The 17,338-nt window shown below is 44.6% G+C and overlaps 2 protein-coding genes across 15 annotated transcripts in view; one reads left to right on the top strand and one right to left on the bottom strand.

The window, feature by feature from the left end:
* Positions 1 to 2,013: 2,013 nt before the first annotated feature.
* On the bottom strand, positions 2,014 to 7,434 carry MMACHC (metabolism of cobalamin associated C). 2 transcript variants are annotated; one of them, XM_086902229.1, is made up of 4 exons: positions 7,241 to 7,434; positions 5,218 to 5,412; positions 4,696 to 4,848; positions 2,014 to 4,137 (listed from the first exon to the last, which is right to left on the bottom strand). In XM_086902229.1, exons 1-4 carry the CDS (start codon positions 7,325 to 7,327, stop codon positions 3,826 to 3,828), a joined length of 747 nt encoding a protein of 248 aa, XP_086758355.1. In that variant the 5' UTR covers positions 7,328 to 7,434; the 3' UTR covers positions 2,014 to 3,825. The 2 variants fall into 2 exon arrangements, with proteins under 2 accessions (XP_086758355.1, XP_086758356.1); XM_086902230.1 differs by having other exon boundaries at positions 2,014 to 4,134; positions 7,241 to 7,429.
* Positions 7,435 to 7,484: 50 nt separating this feature from the next.
* The window catches only part of TESK2 (testis associated actin remodelling kinase 2), a 121,276-nt gene continuing 111,422 nt past the window's right edge, over positions 7,485 to 17,338 (top strand). Inside the window, exons 1-7 of one of the 13 annotated variants that reach the window (XM_086902192.1) lie at positions 7,542 to 7,707; positions 8,055 to 8,122; positions 9,013 to 9,152; positions 9,998 to 10,103; positions 11,801 to 11,913; positions 13,628 to 13,745; positions 14,004 to 14,098. The gene's annotated coding sequence lies outside the window, so the exon portion shown is untranslated. Of the gene's footprint in view, positions 7,708 to 8,054; positions 8,123 to 9,012; positions 9,153 to 9,997; positions 10,104 to 10,834; positions 10,915 to 11,800; positions 11,914 to 13,627; positions 13,746 to 14,003; positions 14,099 to 17,338 lie in introns of those variants that run through there. The other 12 variants (XM_086902195.1, XM_086902197.1, XM_086902191.1 and 9 more) reach the window with 12 other exon arrangements.

Raw genomic sequence — 17,338 nt, 5'->3', positions numbered from 1 at the left:
TAGATGAATCTGTGAAAGTTCAGGTTGCAGAGGTGCAGCTATTTCTCTGCTGCAATGAGCAGCAAAACCACTTCCCTCAGAGGAAAAGTTTTGAACTGCTGCTGCTTAAGTCAGTATTAAAAGCTAATTTATTAAATATGCTTTTTACATGAGGCTTAACAAAGAGTGCTGATAACCACACTGGCGCTGATCAGCAGCTGCCACTATCTTGTTTTTCAAAATACATCAGTCTTAACTCAGGGGTTTTGGATTCATTTTCAATACAAGTCAGTGAGCATTTTCAGAAATATAACCCATGTCAAAGAAGCTACATCAACAATAATTTTGGTCACAAATGAATAAAAGACCATGAATATTATACTGAATGAGTAAAATTATACTTCTAATCCAGAGGAGGGCAATCTAGCCCTAAAAAAAACCCTCCAAAACAAAAACATAGCAAAAAACCCAAACCAGGTTATAAAACCCCCATCCAAACAACAAACCAGAAGAGTTCCCTGCTCTCCTAAGTTTGGCTATTTTTGTCTGACACACCAGCACTGATTTATACAGCAAAACATCTTTAGTTTTCCATAGTTTAGAGGAAAACAGCTTTGTTACAAGCCACTCTTTTCATGGGAGAAAGAAATAAGTATCAGGAATAAAGTTTTCCACCACTCTTCTTCATACCACAAAGAAACTTTAGTGCTTATTATTGCAGCACTGAGATGAAACTGATTCAAACTGATACCAAAAACCCCCAGTGCTTTCTGAGGTATTTTTCTCTTTCTGAGCAACAACCCTGATGGCTGCTGGTCACCAGGTTAAACTGTGCTTTGTATTTAATTGGTATTGTCTGTCAAACCTTTAATTGTTATAAAAATCTCAGATATTTTTAGATTAATGAAGTAAAAATGGCGAAAGCATAAGGATAGTAAGAATGGCAAATGCATGAAATTATTACAAATTTGTTAATTCTTCATAAACTATCTTATTAGCTTGAAATATATTGAATGACTTGTTGCTAAAACTGAATTTAAATTCAAGTAGCTTTTATTTTCTTTTATTTTATTTTTCCTGTTCAGCTCTTGAATACTCAGCCTATGAGTTATACTGAGGAAAAGAGTCTTTAATAAATATTTTAAAAATAGGAGTTAGAGAAAAACTTCTCTAAAAATGTAAAATGTGATACTTGAACTAGTAAATCTATCCAAGTATTTGCAATTACTTGTTTGACATTTGCAAGGGCTGAAATGAAGAATGCCTTCACAATGCCTCAGGATCCAAGGATGATCCATTCCTCACCATGTCTGGTCTTGTCCCAAGAGATGAGATAAGTCAAACAGGTTCTCAAACTTCAATTTTATAACACAAAGGCCATTGTACTCCAGCCAGCATGGGGAGAAAGCTACTCACTGCAGCTCTGGATCTCAGTGACCAGGCTAAGAGAAAGAAAGTAATGCCCAGTCCAAGTCATTTCAAAATCACTGTAGTAGGAATGGATATTGCTAAATACCTGTGCTCTGTTCTGCCTGACACAACTGTATTCCCAGAAGCACAAGGATCATGGATTTGTGACTCAGTGTTCACCAACAGGTTTGAACCAGTAAAAATCCCGGTACTTGCACGTCTTTAATGCTGCTCAGGGAAAGCCCCTCCATTATGTCTCACTGGACATCTGGAACTTTTGTTGCTATTAAGAACAGAGGAAGAAATGAAAATTGCACTGTCATGGTGCTTGCTGTTAATGCTCTTGCTGAAATGACCTGGGAAAGATAAACCTTAGTTGGACTTATTCACAATGTGCTGTAGGTTTTGTATTTTAAATAAGGCCCCCCAGTGGGCCTGTGGTAACAATTTACCAACTTCTGCTAAGATGACCAAATTTTTCCTTAGCTTTCAGATACCGTGTGTCTTAGGTAGCTCACTCTTTTCAGGATATTAAAAACACCATGATTGGCTCTTGCTTGAACATCTTGAGTTCTCCACAAGTCAAGCCCTGCATTGTTTAAATGAAAATACTCAGTACTGAGGTTTCCTTACAACTTTGCATATTTTATTAATCAAAATACCATTTGAAGAGAAATAAATTACAGAAATTGAAATGCAATGGCCATGGCAATCTGTTTAATAAATTAAGACAAAATATTAAATATTTGTAAGAAATCAATACCAAAAAATAAAAATATTTCACTTTAAATTGTAATACATTTGGTTCAGATCTATATTTATCCTTCTAAGAGAATCAGTATTTTGTCTTTGTTACTAATATGAGCCATTAGCTCAAGCCCCTGTTAAATTACAGTTCAGTTGGAAAGTTCTGATCATCAAACAAATTTGAACCAGAAGTAATTCTATAAAAAACAGAACAGATTTTAAACAAGTTTCATTCTTCAGCTTAAATTAAACATCACAATACCTCTATCACATTCTAAGTCAGGTGTCTGCCTTAGTCAGAGATGAACAAAGCATGGAAAGCAACAAAGATTTCTTTGTAACAGCAAATGCAGTGAACAAACCCAGTGATCACACACTTCTCTGCTTAAAGGGAAGCAAACTTGCTATCCTGAATTTGGATTACAATGAGTTAGTGTACAGACTATGAGCAAGTGTATCAAGCAGTGAACAGTGGTGAGGGCAATCTCTGTGGTGGAGTCTCCAAAAGGTTTGAAGAATCGCAACATAAAAAGAAAGGGCTCAGTTCTGCAAAGTGAGTATTTCTTCTTCATCATTGTGTTGATACCATCAAAAAGAAAAAAGTACCTGTCCATTTGCAGCATTGCACTGCAGTCCAGTAAAACAACTCCTACAAAATATTATTTTAATGAAATATGAGCCTCAAATTGCTCAAAGATAAATTAATTCCTTATTTCCAGGTGCACTGTAGCCTCTGAACAAATATAAGAGGACAAAGTAATGTGAAAAATGTTATGGTTCTGTCTGAACATGTTTTATCCAGCAATACAAATAACATGAATGTCATTAATATTTTCCCTTCTTCTGTGCTTGTTTGCCTGTACACGTGACAAGGCTTTGTGCCATGGCTTTTACGTGTGTGCAGGTTTACAATCTTCCCCACACAGAAAGCACACCAGGAAACTGTGGCAGTAACTGTGAGGGGGGTGTGCTGTGTGCTGGCATTGAAAAATACTTTTAACACAAATGTGGTTTACCTTAGAAAAAGCCATGGAAATTGTCTTTTTCAGTCAGTTATCTTAACATGAGTAAAACCTCCACTCATATGGACATAACCCAGCAACTTTCCAAATACTCCAGGCAGATGCTCTATAAATGGATAAATGCTTAAATGTGACCTAGGCAAGACTGAAAAGACTGGACATCTTCTCCCTAGGGAGAATCATGACACAGGATAATAAAACACTGGATACATCTAAGGAAGTACCTACCCCAAGTTTAGACAAAATCAAACTAAGCAGTAAAATGATAGAATTATTTTTGTTTTTTACACTCACAAAGAATAAAAACAGAACATTCAGAAAGAAAGTAATTGAGAACAAGAGCGATTTCTCTAACGAGCAGCACGGATTTTAATGTTGCCAGGATGTCTAAACTACTCCCAAGCAAAGGCTAACTGGGACCTTACTGGGCTCCCCAAAGGACACCCCAGAGCAGCAGCAGCAGCACAGAACAGACGGCTCCCACCTTCCCCAGACCACGGAGCTCTGCCCTTCTCTGGGAAGCCGATGTCTGCCTTGAGGCTGCTCGGATTTGCCATCTCTGTATCACCATAACCATCCTCCTGCTCCTCCTCCTCCTGGGCACCGGGAAAAGCCGGCGTTCATGAGTTACCCTTTGCTGCCCTCTGCCCTCCTCGGAGCCGGTTTCTCAGTGAAATGTGATTCTCTGCGCTTCCTGTGAGAGCCCCAGCAGCCGGAATCTCTCGGCTGGAGGAGTGGCAAAATAGGCTTTTTGCTCCTCCGAGTACCTTTCCTTCACTTCGATGATGTCTCTGTAGCGGCCGTCCTGCCAGTGGAAATTGAACTGCTCCAGCAGCTCAATCCTTTTCTCCTCCGTGCTCACACAGTCAACAGGGGCGGGCTGTTCCAGGAACGGCACCTGAATGTCTGGGAAGAGCAGGAGACCCCGGATAGCAAACCAGCCTCCATACTTGGGATGGATACAAACGCCAAAGATCTTCTGGAAGACAAAAAAAAAAAAGAAAAAAAAAAAGAAAAAAAAAATCTAGCTTGCCTCACTTTGTGTCTAATCAAAGTCAGAGTTCAAAGCATCAGATGCTTCTCACTCTCTCAACCTTCTCTTGGACTGGTGTAAGAGCAGAAGGGAAAACTTTCCTGAACCTGTGGCTTGAAGCATTGCACTTCACTCCCATTTTCCTGTGCCCACACACACTTCTCTGGAATGTGGGGAGAGGTTCCTTTCTGAAAATCTATTACAGAAATTAACCACAGAGTATTTTCCCCCAGTTTGTAATACTCTAAGTAACAGGTTTTCCTTTACAATGCCATTTATTCTTCAGTCTAAGTAGGTTTAACAGATCAAGATATTTCTCTCCATACACATCTCCCTACTCCTTTGAAGAATCTTGGAAGCTTCCACCTGAAACACTTTATGAACCTGTATGTGCTCTGGACTTTGTAGTTTCCTGTAAGATGCACTAGTGACTACTGAGCAAACAATCATTGTACAATTAAGTGGTTGCAGTTCAGTGACTCCCAGACTTTGTTTCTGCCTTACCTTTTTCCCCCAGGGATCAAGCTTCACATCCTTCCTTTGGTAGTAATATGCAGCTCCAGCAACATGGGCAGCTGTCTGAGCCAGGAACTTGGGCTTTCGGCTCGGCAGCATCTCATAATCAAACATGATATCCACCCTCTGGTCAGGGAATTTCTGCAAAAATTTGGAAACATCAGCCCAGGCTCTTGGAAAAAGCTTTGCCACTCCAGAACTGCTAGATGGCAACAAATCAAGCATGTGTGAAGCCTGCAGACTCCCACATCCTGCTGCTGAATTCCATCAGCAGGTTTGAGGCTGTGGGCATTCAACCTGTGCCTGCAGAGCTCCCTCACAGCTGCACGATGTAATCCAGATGCAGAACATGCAAGTAAAGCAGCCAAAGCCTGTTGATGCTCCCACCTTCATGAATAATGCTTCACCCTTCCAAAGAGCAAAGCAGGAGCCTGCAGGGCTTTGTCTGCTGTTCAACCCACCTGGTTATGTGCCACAACACTAAAAGGAGTCAGTATTTCAGCTTCTTACCTCCTTCACACGTGATAAATGGTGGGAAACACACTGATCCACAGGATCCCTGATTATTTTTAGTCGTTCTTTGCTCACAAAAGGCTTAAGGGCTTTGTCAAACATTGAAGGTGTGCTGAGGACCACAAAGGCCAGTGTGTCATCCGGGTAGGGGAGGTGGAAAGCTGGCTGGAGAACAGCATTGTACCACCCAACCTTCGGCAAAGAAACACAAATTTCCATTAGAACACAGACACCACTCTAGTGGACATGCAGGAATGTAAAAAAGTGGAAATAACTATAGCCCCCTTCATTTGCAATTCAGATATTCAACCTACCCAGGGCCTTCCTTTCAAAGAAAGTTGTTTTGCACACCAGGATTCACAGTTTGGGGGAGCTATGCTGTGAGCTGTGAGATAAGAATCACACACAGCATTCAGCCCCAGTCTGCCCTTTATCCAGCTCTGCTCAGAAACCCAGAGGGAAGTATGAGCAATCAGTCTTGCCAATGCAAATCAGATGGTTTGGTTCAGATAAAGCTTTTACAGGTTTGTTTGTTCTCTTATCTTGGGCCAGAAATAAACTGGTGCTTCTGTTTTGTGTAACAAGTTGCATGTTTTACTTCTGCAGGAAACACTTGTGTGAAATGAAGAATGTGAAGTTCTAAAACCCCCCAGAAACATTACCGTGTATTATGACATATTTGGATATTTGATTCCAGGGCTGTATAACACAGTCTAGTCCAGAAATGAGAGATAAGCCAGGGCAGCAGGAAGCATGACCAGGAGGACAGGGCTCAGACCTGCAACTGCGAAGAGCACGAGGAAATGCCCCAAATCCCAGTCTTAGTGCCCTGAACAATAACTTCAATCTTTTCATAGGTTATGACAACTCCCGCTCTCCGGGGGTGCCACAAAGGTCAGGTCTAACAGCCAGAGAGATGCTGAGTAATGGAACATTAAGTTTTTAAATTAAACATACTGGTTATTCTAAATACTCAGTGAAATTACTCTGACAATGACTCTGCAGCTGGCACTGGCAGCCAGACTGCCCATCTGGAAACAGAACAAAAACTAGATTCACTACAAACTTTACATTCTTATATGAACCTCTAAACTTAATTAGTTTTGTGGCTCTTAAGGTGCTGAATTGAGATATTACAAGGAATTAGAGAGATGTGAAACTAAGCTTTGCTGGTTTCCCAGTGAGCATCAATCAGTGCACCAGGGTTGGCTGTGTCAGAATGAAATCTGGAGAGAACTACAGAGCTAAAAAGATTTCCCCTCTGGTAGCTAAAATCTTTTCATCTGGGCTCTGCCCCGAATTCTGCTGATGTGTTTTGGGCAAGCAGCATTAAACTTCCAAATTCTGGAGGCACTTCTGTCATTACTTCTCTCACCACCTCATTGCCTTGCACTTTTTCTGCAAACAAGATCATAGCAGGAAATTAACATATTTCAGGTGACAGATACAACACTCCCCAAGGGCAGGGCACGGTTATTGCGGATTGATTTGTATTTGATGTTGCAGATTGATTTACTGCAGATTGCCCTGGGGCGGGCAAGGCAGGAGCCCCTGCATTTACATCTGAGCAGGGACAGTGGCAGAGGCTGCTGCCCCTTCCACGGGCAGAACAGAGGTCAGAGGCCATTTCGGCGCAGATGAGGGGCTCCCACACTTAGATTAAAATTTAAACTTGCCTAGAGGAACGTGCAGGCTGCTGGGGCAGGTGTGTCATTGCGTAACTCGCTGACCCCGCCGGTCAGGGGCCCGCACCGCGGCCCGGAGCCGCTGCTGCCGCGGCGGTCACCTTGCCCCGCGCTCCCGGGCGGGCGGACCGGACCCCGCGCTGTGCAAGGACCCGCGCCGGCCGCAGCGGCTCCGCGGGCACCGGCCCGGGGCACCGGCCCGGGGCACCAGCCGGGGACAGCGACCCCCGGCACCCCCGGCACCCCCGGCCCCTGACGAGCCCCGGGACCCGCTCCCTGCCCCGCGCTCCCGCGGCGGTGACGTCGTTCCGATGACGCGGCGGTGACGTCATTACCTTGAAGGCGTGCGCCTCGAGGCCGAGCGGGCCCAGCGTGCTGCGGAGCCGCTCCGCCACGCGCCGCTCCGCCACGCGCCGCTCCATGGCGGCGGCGGCGGCGCGCGGGGCACCACGGGAGCGGTAGTTCCGGCCCGGCGGGACCCCCCGCGAGCATCCCAGCGTCTCCTAGGAGACGGCGCGGTGCGCAAAGCATCCTGGGAGTCGTAGTGCGCGACGCACTCCCCTCCGCGCCGGCTCCCCTAGAGGGGACTCCATGTCCCGGCATGCTCCGCCAGCCCAGTCCAGCCGGGGTCTCCTCGCTGTTCCCGGCCCTCTGCCCGCCCCCGTCACACCGCCAGGGATTAGGCGTATTTTCCTGTCCTCACACTCTGTGGGAAAGCCCCACCTGTCCCTGTGGATGGGCGCTGCTCGCTGAAACAGTGAGGCCTCGGTGCTGGCATTCCTTTCTCCTTCCCCCTGTGAAAGTACACGTTCTTTGCAGATTCCATATTCCCTAAATGCACTTGCCATACTGGAGACCAAGCCTCAGATTTGGATATCCTTACTCTAATCTTCATAGCCGTTTATCACAATCTTTATTGTACTTGTGCAATGCTCTCCAGCCTGTCATCCTGGGGTTTATGAAGTTCAGGAACCAAATGTGCAAGTTCTTGTGCACAGAACTACCTCAGATATGCAAATTTACTGCTTTGTGGAGTTTCCTTATATCTTCCAGTACCCCAAGAGTTCCTCCTTATTGTATCCATGCCTTCTGTATTGGGAGGGCAGAAAGATGCCATCAGCCATGTTTGTTATGGTTTGTTCTTTCCAGATCTCCCTGTATTTCCAGCTTGTGAAGTGGAACCAGACCACTAACTATGTTCTTTCTTGAACTAAATTGTAAGTAATCCTCATACAAAATCTGTTTCTGCCCATCCGCTCGTATCACTGACTATCTCACTCTGTGAATTGACTAAAACAGGAGGAAGAGCTCCAGCAGGAGCAGAACCATAAGCTAGGAAGTAGTGAAAGTAAAGGCAGTGGCACCAAAGCACTGATAGCTACAGGAGCCTCTTACACAGATCACTTCTTGTCTAGGTTTCTGAAGTCCTGCTGAAGAAACAGCAGGCTGAGTGTAGCCTGGCACAAGGTTGCTCCATCTCCCCGCTCAACAAGTTAGCAGAAAGAGATGGATACAAGGCAGAAAGGGCTTTGCATCTTTGATGCTGGAAATAAGAGGGTTTTGCCCAAGTTAGTATGTTGTATGTGCAGCTCCCTTCTTTTTCTCAGTTGTTCTGAGTTTTTTTCTGAAGGGTTTAATGATGTTGGATCATCATGCTGGATGCTAATGGTGCTGGATCAGAGGTTGCCTCTGGAAAACACTGGGAAGTGGTCATCCCCTCTCTCTCAGGTGCTAGATCTGCTGAGCAGTCACAAAGTTCAGTCTAATGGAGCACAGTCTTACAGTTTGTACAAACTCAGGATGAAAGTGTGGAGCACTTGAGAGACTGGGCCACATCAGGTGGAGGGGATGCTCCTTCAGGGAATTTGGGGATGCCCAGGCCCACATGTGCCACATACACTGCAGGAGCAAGTGCAGCTCCTGGGTTTCAAGTGGAGCAGCTGCCTGGGAGCTGCAGGAATGTGTCACAGGAGGGTGCTGCTGGCTGGTGGCTGCTCAGAGCTCTGCAGGACAGCTATTGCTGTGGAAATTGCTTCCACAGGCACTGGATTGGCAAGCTCAGAGATGCTGGGGACTGATCTTTCATCCTGCTGTTCTCTTCTGCCAGCTATCCTTTGTACCTGCCTGTGGAGCACAGTTCATTTCCATGTGTAGATCCAGTGCTACTGATACAGAAGATAACAGATTTGCCAGCTTTCTGAGGTGGGCTCTTCCATTTAAATCCTGAACTGGCAAAGCTTGAGGCAGGTATGACATAAATGTCTGCCCTTTCCTGGAGCTGATCTCTGGCTAGGTGCAGGCAGGGTGTTGTTCAGTCTTTCTGAGGCAGCTCATGAAGGGGGTGACCCACGGGGAAGGGGTGACATCACTGGGCCTGCCAGAGTTCATTTGGACAATGCACAGGTGATTTTTGGGGTTGTCCTATGCAGAGCCAGGAGTCGGGCTCGACAATCCTTGTGGGTCACTTCCAAGACAGGATGTTCTCTGATTGTAAATGGCAGCTTCTGTTACTGAGACGTTTGTATCCTGAGGGTTGGCATCATCTGCTCATTCCACGTGGGCGTGGAGAACGGGTACCTGCTGTTCCCTTCACAGCTGTCCTTGGAGCTGTTCCCTGAGTCACCTCATCTGCCTTGTTTAATCAGGAGTGTTGCTGTGTCCTACCCAGGCCCTCTGTCAGGGCAGTCTCCTCGTTGCTATTTGGACAATACTTTCCTCACATTTTACTGCAATGACTGAAATAATTGGTGCTATTAAGAAGGGGTGCTCATTTGAAATGCCTGAGCTCTAATTGCTTCCCAGTTTCCCCATCTCTCACATTCCTTTCTCCCCAGGCTCAGCTGCTGGGAGCTGGCTTTGTTTGTGCCTCAAACCTCTGCTAGCTTGGCCCTTGCTCTCCCCTACCCCTACCATGGGCTCTGACCTGCTCCCTGGAGAGACATGAGTGACATCTCAGCTTCCTTGTTGAAGATCCTTAGATCTTTTTGGCTCTGTTTCCTTATACCCTCTGTCCAGCCCCAGCTGCCCTCGGACAGCTGCCAGATGTCTGAACTGTCACAGGTCTGGCTGAGAATTCATGTCACTGTTTCCAGCATTCTCTCCCCACAACAGCTTTGTGCTACAGTAAAACATCCAGAGAATATGGTTCACTTCCCTGGGGGAAGGCAGCAGTATGTCTGTGAGGTGTCTGTGTCCCAGGTATGGCTTTGTGGTTTTTTCTATTATTAGGAAAAACAGCACTCTCATTCATCCTCCTCGGACTAATGCTGATATCATGTGGGATACAGTGTCATCTGGTGTCATCATGAAGCATTTCTACAAAAAAGGATCATTAGTTCTCATTGTTCTCCTCAACAGTAAATGACAAAGACACAATGTTGTACTGATTGTAACAGAAGGGATTTTCCTTCTGCTTTCCATCCACAGATCTTGAAACCTTTTTCTGATCCTGGTAAAGAACAATTGCTCTGCATTAGGTAGGAACCTGATGTGTGAGAGAGAGATTCACACAAATTATTTGGACAATCAGGGCAATTTGATAACTGAAATGGAGTTAAAGGACATCTTAATTCCTTGTCTGTTTTCCTGATCTTTCTAGCTCTTGACCACAAGCATATAAATGTCTGTTTTTATTAGTGGGAAAGGATTGGTGAGCACTGAGTCTGGAGGTTAATGTAGATTCATTATTAGTTTTTTTTGATAAAAAATATTGTATCAACTTGATGAGATGTTTTCAATAATGAAACTTCATTGCAGTCCTCCTATAATTAAATATTGATTCCCTATTTCTTTCTATAGAAGCCTAATGCCTTCCCTTCTATGTCACTGTCCCACCTGTTAAGCTCTGACTTCATGAGATGTTGTCTGTGCTGTCAACATCGGCTTAAAATGTTTCAATCTCTCTGCATTTTCCTGCCCTGGCCTCACAGCACATTGCCTCCCAAATTTCTGCTGCTGCAGTTGTTGATGTGCTGTAAATCTGATCAGGGAGCCGAGCTGGTTCTAACAAGTGCGTCATTGTTTGGGCTTTTTTGTTGGCTTTTTTTTTTCCCCCCTGAAGTGGTGTGGTTCACAGTGCTGCTGCAGGAAAAAATTGTGCTGGCACAACTGAGAGAACAATTTGATCAGGGCTAGGTGGGGAGGCAGAGGTTCTGCTGCCATTCATCTCTGAAAACACAACTGAATTGCTCAGCAGAGCTGCCTTCTGCTGCATGAGGCATGACTGCTGGAAACCCCATCAAAGTGGTGCCCACCCCATCCTCACCCCCAGTAACTGTTCCAGCAGGCATTGCTAAGCGTAAGGGACTGTCAGTGTTATCCTTCAATCAGATCTACAGTCTCTGATCTGAAAGATCAAGTGAAAAATCTCTTCTGGAAGGAAGTAAAATCCATGGCACCTGCAGGGAAAGAAGAGATCATAGGAATGATCTTACTCCAATGTACTAACAGTATGGGATATGGTTTTCCAGCCTCTGGGTTAGAGATCTCGTGGTCAGCTCAGGTGTCCTGTTGTCCCTTTCCAACACAACCTGACCCCTGTATGGGAAGGGGTTGGCATTGCGACCGTGGCTTGGAGCAGAAATGAGGTGGCTGATTCCTCATGATTTAAACCTTAATGATGTGGAGCTGGCTGGAGCTGCTGGTGCCACAGGCAGGTGAAGTCCAATGCCTGAATATTTTTGCCAATGTTTTCTTGCCTGTCATGGAACCTGTTTTCTGCTGCCTTGTGCCACTGCTTTTATCCATGTAAGAATAAAAAAATGCTATTAAATCTGAATAACAGCAGTTTCTCCATATGTAACGGGTGTCACAAACAGTAGACAGAGGATACCTAGACTCAGTAAGTCTATCCTTGAACTTTTCTCCTCATCTGTTGCTTTTTTCATTTCTTTTAGAAAGAAGCAAGAACTTGCTGAGAGAGGCAGAGTAGTTTTCTCCATCTTTGGCTGAGGTTCCCACCCCAGACACTTCAGCTCTGACAAGCTTTCCAGTGCCATGGAGATTGAAGGTAAATGTGGCTGGATTCTGCACCTCAGGATCTTAAGAACCTGGAAGGGTTTTCTGCTGTGATGTGGATGACAAAGCTCTACTGTTCAGGGCATTCCAGAGGTCATACAGATGAGAGGCTCTTGCTGGGCCCAGTTTTACTGGCAGGGCTGAGTATTAGGAGCCTAAAGGCAGGAAGACAGTACAGTTTGGAGTAGTGGCCTAGCACTTGGGCCAGATTTAAAACTTAGTTCTGAGAGCAGTATTGCTATGCCAGGACAGAGGTAACATGTGTGTGCCTGTCTGTTCTTTCATCCTCCCTCCCCATGTAGTGTCAGGGTAATGAAAAGCTGCATGTGAGGGCCAATTATGATACTTATCGCTTCCTCTGACAGTGCCAAGATACCATTTTTTAATGTGGCTCCATTTTTGTTTTGGTGCTGACACACAGCCAATGAAAAGGTGAAAATTGCTCACTTCAAGAAGGTTTGCCTCTCAGCCTCTCCATCCTTTTGGATTTATGCCTTGCTTTTAGGATATAAAACCCCCTTGTGTTTCCATTAACACTTAGCAGTAAAAGAAATTAGGAACAAAGGGCTAATGTTCCTTTAAAAGAAAAAAATCCATGCCCTACTTTAGTAAGATGCTTAAGATTCTTGTGAATGGAGGTTTTAAGGCATATTAAACTGCCCTGTGTACTGTTTTTCCAATTTACTAATCCTGCTGATTCAGACTTTACTAGCAAACCTGCTACAATTAATTGCTTTGTAGATGCAGTTGTAACATGTCAGGTTGCTGTTAGGGCAATGCCTGAAGAGCCTGCATGTCCCACCAAAGGGTTAAGCTTTTCTCCAACATTTATTCTGAGGCACATGCCAGGTGGGCACTCATATAGAGCTTCACTGATCAAATGTTAGAGCAAACCCCCTCACTTAATAATAAGCAGCTAGTTACCTGTTGCTGTACTATTGTAGCAAATATCCGTATATATTAGCATCAGAAACCCTGCAGGGGTTATTATGGCAGGGACACCCAGCAGCTGTTTTGGCAGCTTGCTGGTGTGGGACACTTGGAGCCATGGGCATCTGTTTTTATTTGAGCTCACACAGCTTGTGAGGATGCTTGCTGGTATTTCTGTTTCAGTGGGAGATAAATGAGGATGTTTTTAATAGGGTTTGAGACAATTGCAGACCACGCTGAACCAGCAGTGCTGGAGGGGATAGACATAGACTGCTGTTGTTCTCAGGTCTGGCACATGGGGTAAGAGGGCTAGGGAAGGTCTTTTAGTTTTGATTGTACACACATCTCCAGGCTGTGTTTTGAGCTGGCAGAAAGCAGTGCTGGAGAAGTGGCTAGAAATAGCTGGAGTGATGATTTCAGCAATGACCTGCCTGGGCTAGAGCTGCATGACCTCTAATGTTAACTAAGAGATGCACTCTTTACTGTCAGGAACAACTGAAAAATGGAAAGGATATTGGCTTCCCTGGGTGGGCAAATTCTTCTTGACTTGTTTGTTCCCTGGATTTTCCACAAGTGGAAGCTGTGAGGTGTAGGACCAACCCATGGGTGGCAACTCCAGGAAGGGAAACAGCCATTTTGAGAAGTCATTTACAGACTGCCAGTCCCACACTCTGTCAGAGACCTGAGCTGTTGTTTGCCATCTCATATCCCCTTGCTCAGACCTGCCCCTTCTACCCTTTCAACACCACACTGCGTGTTCTGCTCTTTCTCTGCAGGAGACAGACACTGGTGCAGGACCTGATTTGTGTTTTGTCATCCAGATTTGGCAGCAACCAGCTGGCTTGCAGAGGAAGAGATGCTGTGGTGCTTGGCTGCAGTGGGGATTCCTCCAAGGTCAGAGAATTCCTAGCTGCAGTCCTCTGTTTCAGCCCTCTCCCATGGGATGGGATATATGATCCTGTCCTTTGAGCTCTCACTTGGTGGACCAGAACAAATTGAGAGAATTTGGTGTGTTTTCTCTACTAATGCTTTCAAATGTTTAGATTTTTCTCCCAGCTATACTGTAAGTTTTGAGTTATGTTGGATTGTGCTTACACTGTTGACTATCTAAAGCTCCGGGGTGTAGAGCTGAGCTTGGATTGTTCCTTTTAGGGAGACTATGCACAGCAAGAACAGAACAGATATAGAATGACCATGGATTTACCCTGTCAAGACCCAGTCTGGAGCAGCTGACTTGACAAGTGCTGGTAAATTGCTTCCTCTTGTGTGGCACAAAACAGGTGGAGAAATCTTGTTATTTGAACAGAAAATTCCATGACGCTCATAAAGGGGAGGTTGCTGGCTTGTTTTATGAGAATAGAGTGCCACAGTGGCAGAAAAGGGCCCTGTAAAATTTCCTTATGTGGTTTGACTTTTTTATTCCATTTCCCTCTGAGATAACTTAATTTTATAATTGCTGCCTGTTGAAGGAGAAGGGAAGAGGTGAATGAATGACACCAGCTTAGGCTCTGTAAAATAAAGGGAGCTCTTTTCCCACTGCTTCTCTAAACCTTTTGTGAAAACAGGTTCCCTTTCTGCTAGACAGCCACAAATAGTTTTGTCCACAGTTGCCTTCCACCTAAAAATATTGAGATCCTTTTGAAAAAGTGGGCAAAATTTCTCATCCTGCCCCTAAGATTATCAGAAGGGAAATTGAAGCAATGATCATGTTAGCTGTGTTTATCTGCCTGTGTGATCAGAAGGCATAGCCAGGACTAGCACAAAGAAACATTTTGCTAATTTTGCAGCTGTCCCTAATAAAACTCTTCTCAGTTAGAATCAAATGAGTGTCAAAATCTGGCTGAAGGTCATGTTCAAGAACCCATGAATCTTGTCTTGTTCCAAGCAGAACCTACAATTCAGCATCGAAAGCTTCAGGAGTCTGGACACAACAGCAAATTTTTAAGAAAATACTGAACAGGGCTGACTGATCATCCCTCCTCCTACTGGTCCCAAGAAAGACCAGTGAAAGGAAACACTCTAATGATTGTGAGAGTCATCCTGTGGCAATTGATGTGTACTTCTGAAAGAGAGAGGATTAAAATGGGAGGAGAGAAGTTACCCTGCGGGAGATTGTCAACAGATGTTGCATTGTAGTTCAAAGAGAGCTAGCAAAAGGCTTCTGCTCCAGGGATATATTAATTCTGGGCAGTTCATCACAGGGAGACCTGTTTTATTACTGGGAGGATACCTCTGGTAACTTACTTAGCTCTTTATTTGAACTGTGGGTGGAGAATCTGGTCTACCTGTAAACAGAGAGGGAGCTGAACGGTAGGAACAAACATGTACTTGTTTTCTTGCAGCTGTGACCACTGTCATTCTGATCAAGATCAAGCTGGTTTTGTGGTTCAGGGGGTTATTTGATGGATCATTGAATAGAAAAAATATTACAGAGGAACTGAGGCTAACCCTTGTAAAACTGCTGGGGCATGTGAAGCAGACCTGTGTTGAGTACATCTCTCAAGTACACTTATTGGACAAGAAGTGGGAGCAAGCACAAGGAAGACTGTGCAGGCTGTCAAGCAAATAAATGAATTTATCCCTTTGTATTTAAAATGCACAAGATTATCAACCTATCTATGCATCCTTCATGTAGCAGTTAATGATTTTTTATAAAATCTTACCAATATTGCAGAATTAACTATGGTGGGGGACCTAGTTCACAGGCTCTCTATCAACAGATGTAATAAGAAGGTCCTCTTCTAGGAGCTTCTAAGTGCTTTATCTTCTGACATTGTTTTGAAGTGCTCTGGATGAAGGTTGATTTTTTTTCAGATCTGTGAGGAAACATGACCCCTGTAGCATTAAAGTGAGGAAGAGTCTTCATTCAAATGTGTTTGAATGGGGAAGTTTGAAGCCCATTGTTACGTTACAAAGTTCTGGGAGATTAAAACAAACCAAACCACAAATGATTTTGGGAAACTGCTGGGAGACTTTTATATTTGCAGTCATTGTCCTCCAGCTTTGCTTGTCACTTCAGTATGTATCAGTAGGACTGAAAATTTGGCTGTTTTATGGACAGTAAGTACATGTAAGTGGTTTCTTTTTTCTTTGTGGAGGATGGAAAGGAATAATGGAAATAAGATTCCTGTCTCACTTTCTGCTGTGCAGTGAAGCAGAGGTAGCCACTACATGAACATCACAGGCAGAGGCTCAGGAGCTACACTTAAAAAAACTGTTCCCCTCCGTCCACGACAAATCCACATTTATATTGATTTTATGTGGTTATAGAAAATTAAATATAAATAATGTGGAGGTATGCAGCCTCCTGTTTCCTTCACAGGTGTCTGGGAAATTACAGTGGGCATTTCTGTTCTTTCCTGGGTGTAACAAGAACACTGGCTAGTAAAATCTTCCAGGTTCTGCATCACTTCGTAGCTTTCATTACTGAAAATTTACTGCTCTGCCTCCCTGGCTTGCTACTGGATCAGTGAAATGCCTTTTTCATTCTGCTTTAAGTGGTAGAAAGCACAGGGGACTATTATCCATGGGAAATTCTTATGGGATGACTGGTCTTACAAGACCCACACACTGACCTGTCCACTCCAGTGCTCCTCATGGTAGTTTCTCTGTGTCTGAACACCCTCTGTAGCCTTATTTACAGACTTGCAGTGTGTGACATGATGGTTAAATACAGTAGCTAAAGCTAAAATACAAGCACTGAGACATGAAGGACAACTGAGTGGGCAGAGAAATGGAATGAAGCACAGGTAGCCCTGCCCATAGCACAGCAGCTTTAGGACTGTCATTTTTCAGCTTCCTAAATCCCCTTCCCTTCAAAATATGAGTCTGGAGAGAGGAGGAGGGAAGGACAGAGGAGGCAGATGGGTCTCAAACTCTGGTTTTCTTTTACCTGTGCTTTTTTCCTTTCTATTTAACTTTAAGCCCAAGGGATTCAGTTGATTCTTGGTCCCTTGCTAATTAGTAACATAATCATGCCTTAGCCTAAGAGGCATTAAAACTAAACCTCATCAGAGGCAACAGCTATGTTCAAGGAGAAATGCAGAAGTTGGCAGCAGCTGGTTCCTGGTTCTGTCAGTTCTCTTTGCTGTACAAGAAAGGTGAAGCCCACACAACTGGCCCATGGTCCCACCTCAGAGGCTGCATCATCTGGCTGGAAGGTCAGAACTCGGCTGGGCAGAGGCACAAAGCTTTGTGTGTCCCAGGGGTGCCTGCCTGCACAAGCCTGTCCTGCTGCTGCCTCTCCAGCTAACACAGCCCTGCTCCGAGCTACCTCTCCAAAAAGGCAGCTGAGCAGTTTGTTCTGCAGATAATGAATCAGCTCTGAGTGGGTATGGTAGTAAAAAGGCAGAGCAGAGAACACTCCAATATAAACCACCAAAATAATGCTGACTTTAGACCTGAGAAGACTGGCTTAGTTGTGGCATGTTTGTTCTGTTTTGTATGGTTGTGTGTTGGGACAGAACTGAAATCTCTGAGGGGTTTAG

This window comes from Cyanistes caeruleus, chromosome 9 (assembly GCF_971803275.1).
Source record: "Cyanistes caeruleus chromosome 9, bCyaCae1.hap1.1, whole genome shotgun sequence".
NCBI lineage: Eukaryota > Metazoa > Chordata > Aves > Passeriformes > Paridae > Cyanistes > Cyanistes caeruleus.
Note: the sequence above shows the minus strand (reverse complement) of the source record. Positions and strands in the feature narration are given on the sequence as shown.

Bases quoted from the DNA above. Each gene is read 5' to 3' on its own strand.
- MMACHC (XM_086902229.1), bottom strand. From the start codon at position 7,327: ATGGAGCGGCGCGTGGCGGAGCGGCGCGTGGCGGAGCGGCTCCGCAGC. The intron at 4,849-5,217 runs GTAAGAAGCTGA...AAATTTTTGCAG, and splicing joins ATTTATCACGTGTGAAGGAG to AAATTCCCTGACCAGAGGGT. The intron at 4,138-4,695 runs GTAAGGCAGAAA...TTTGTCTTCCAG, and splicing joins TTGATCCCTGGGGGAAAAAG to AAGATCTTTGGCGTTTGTAT.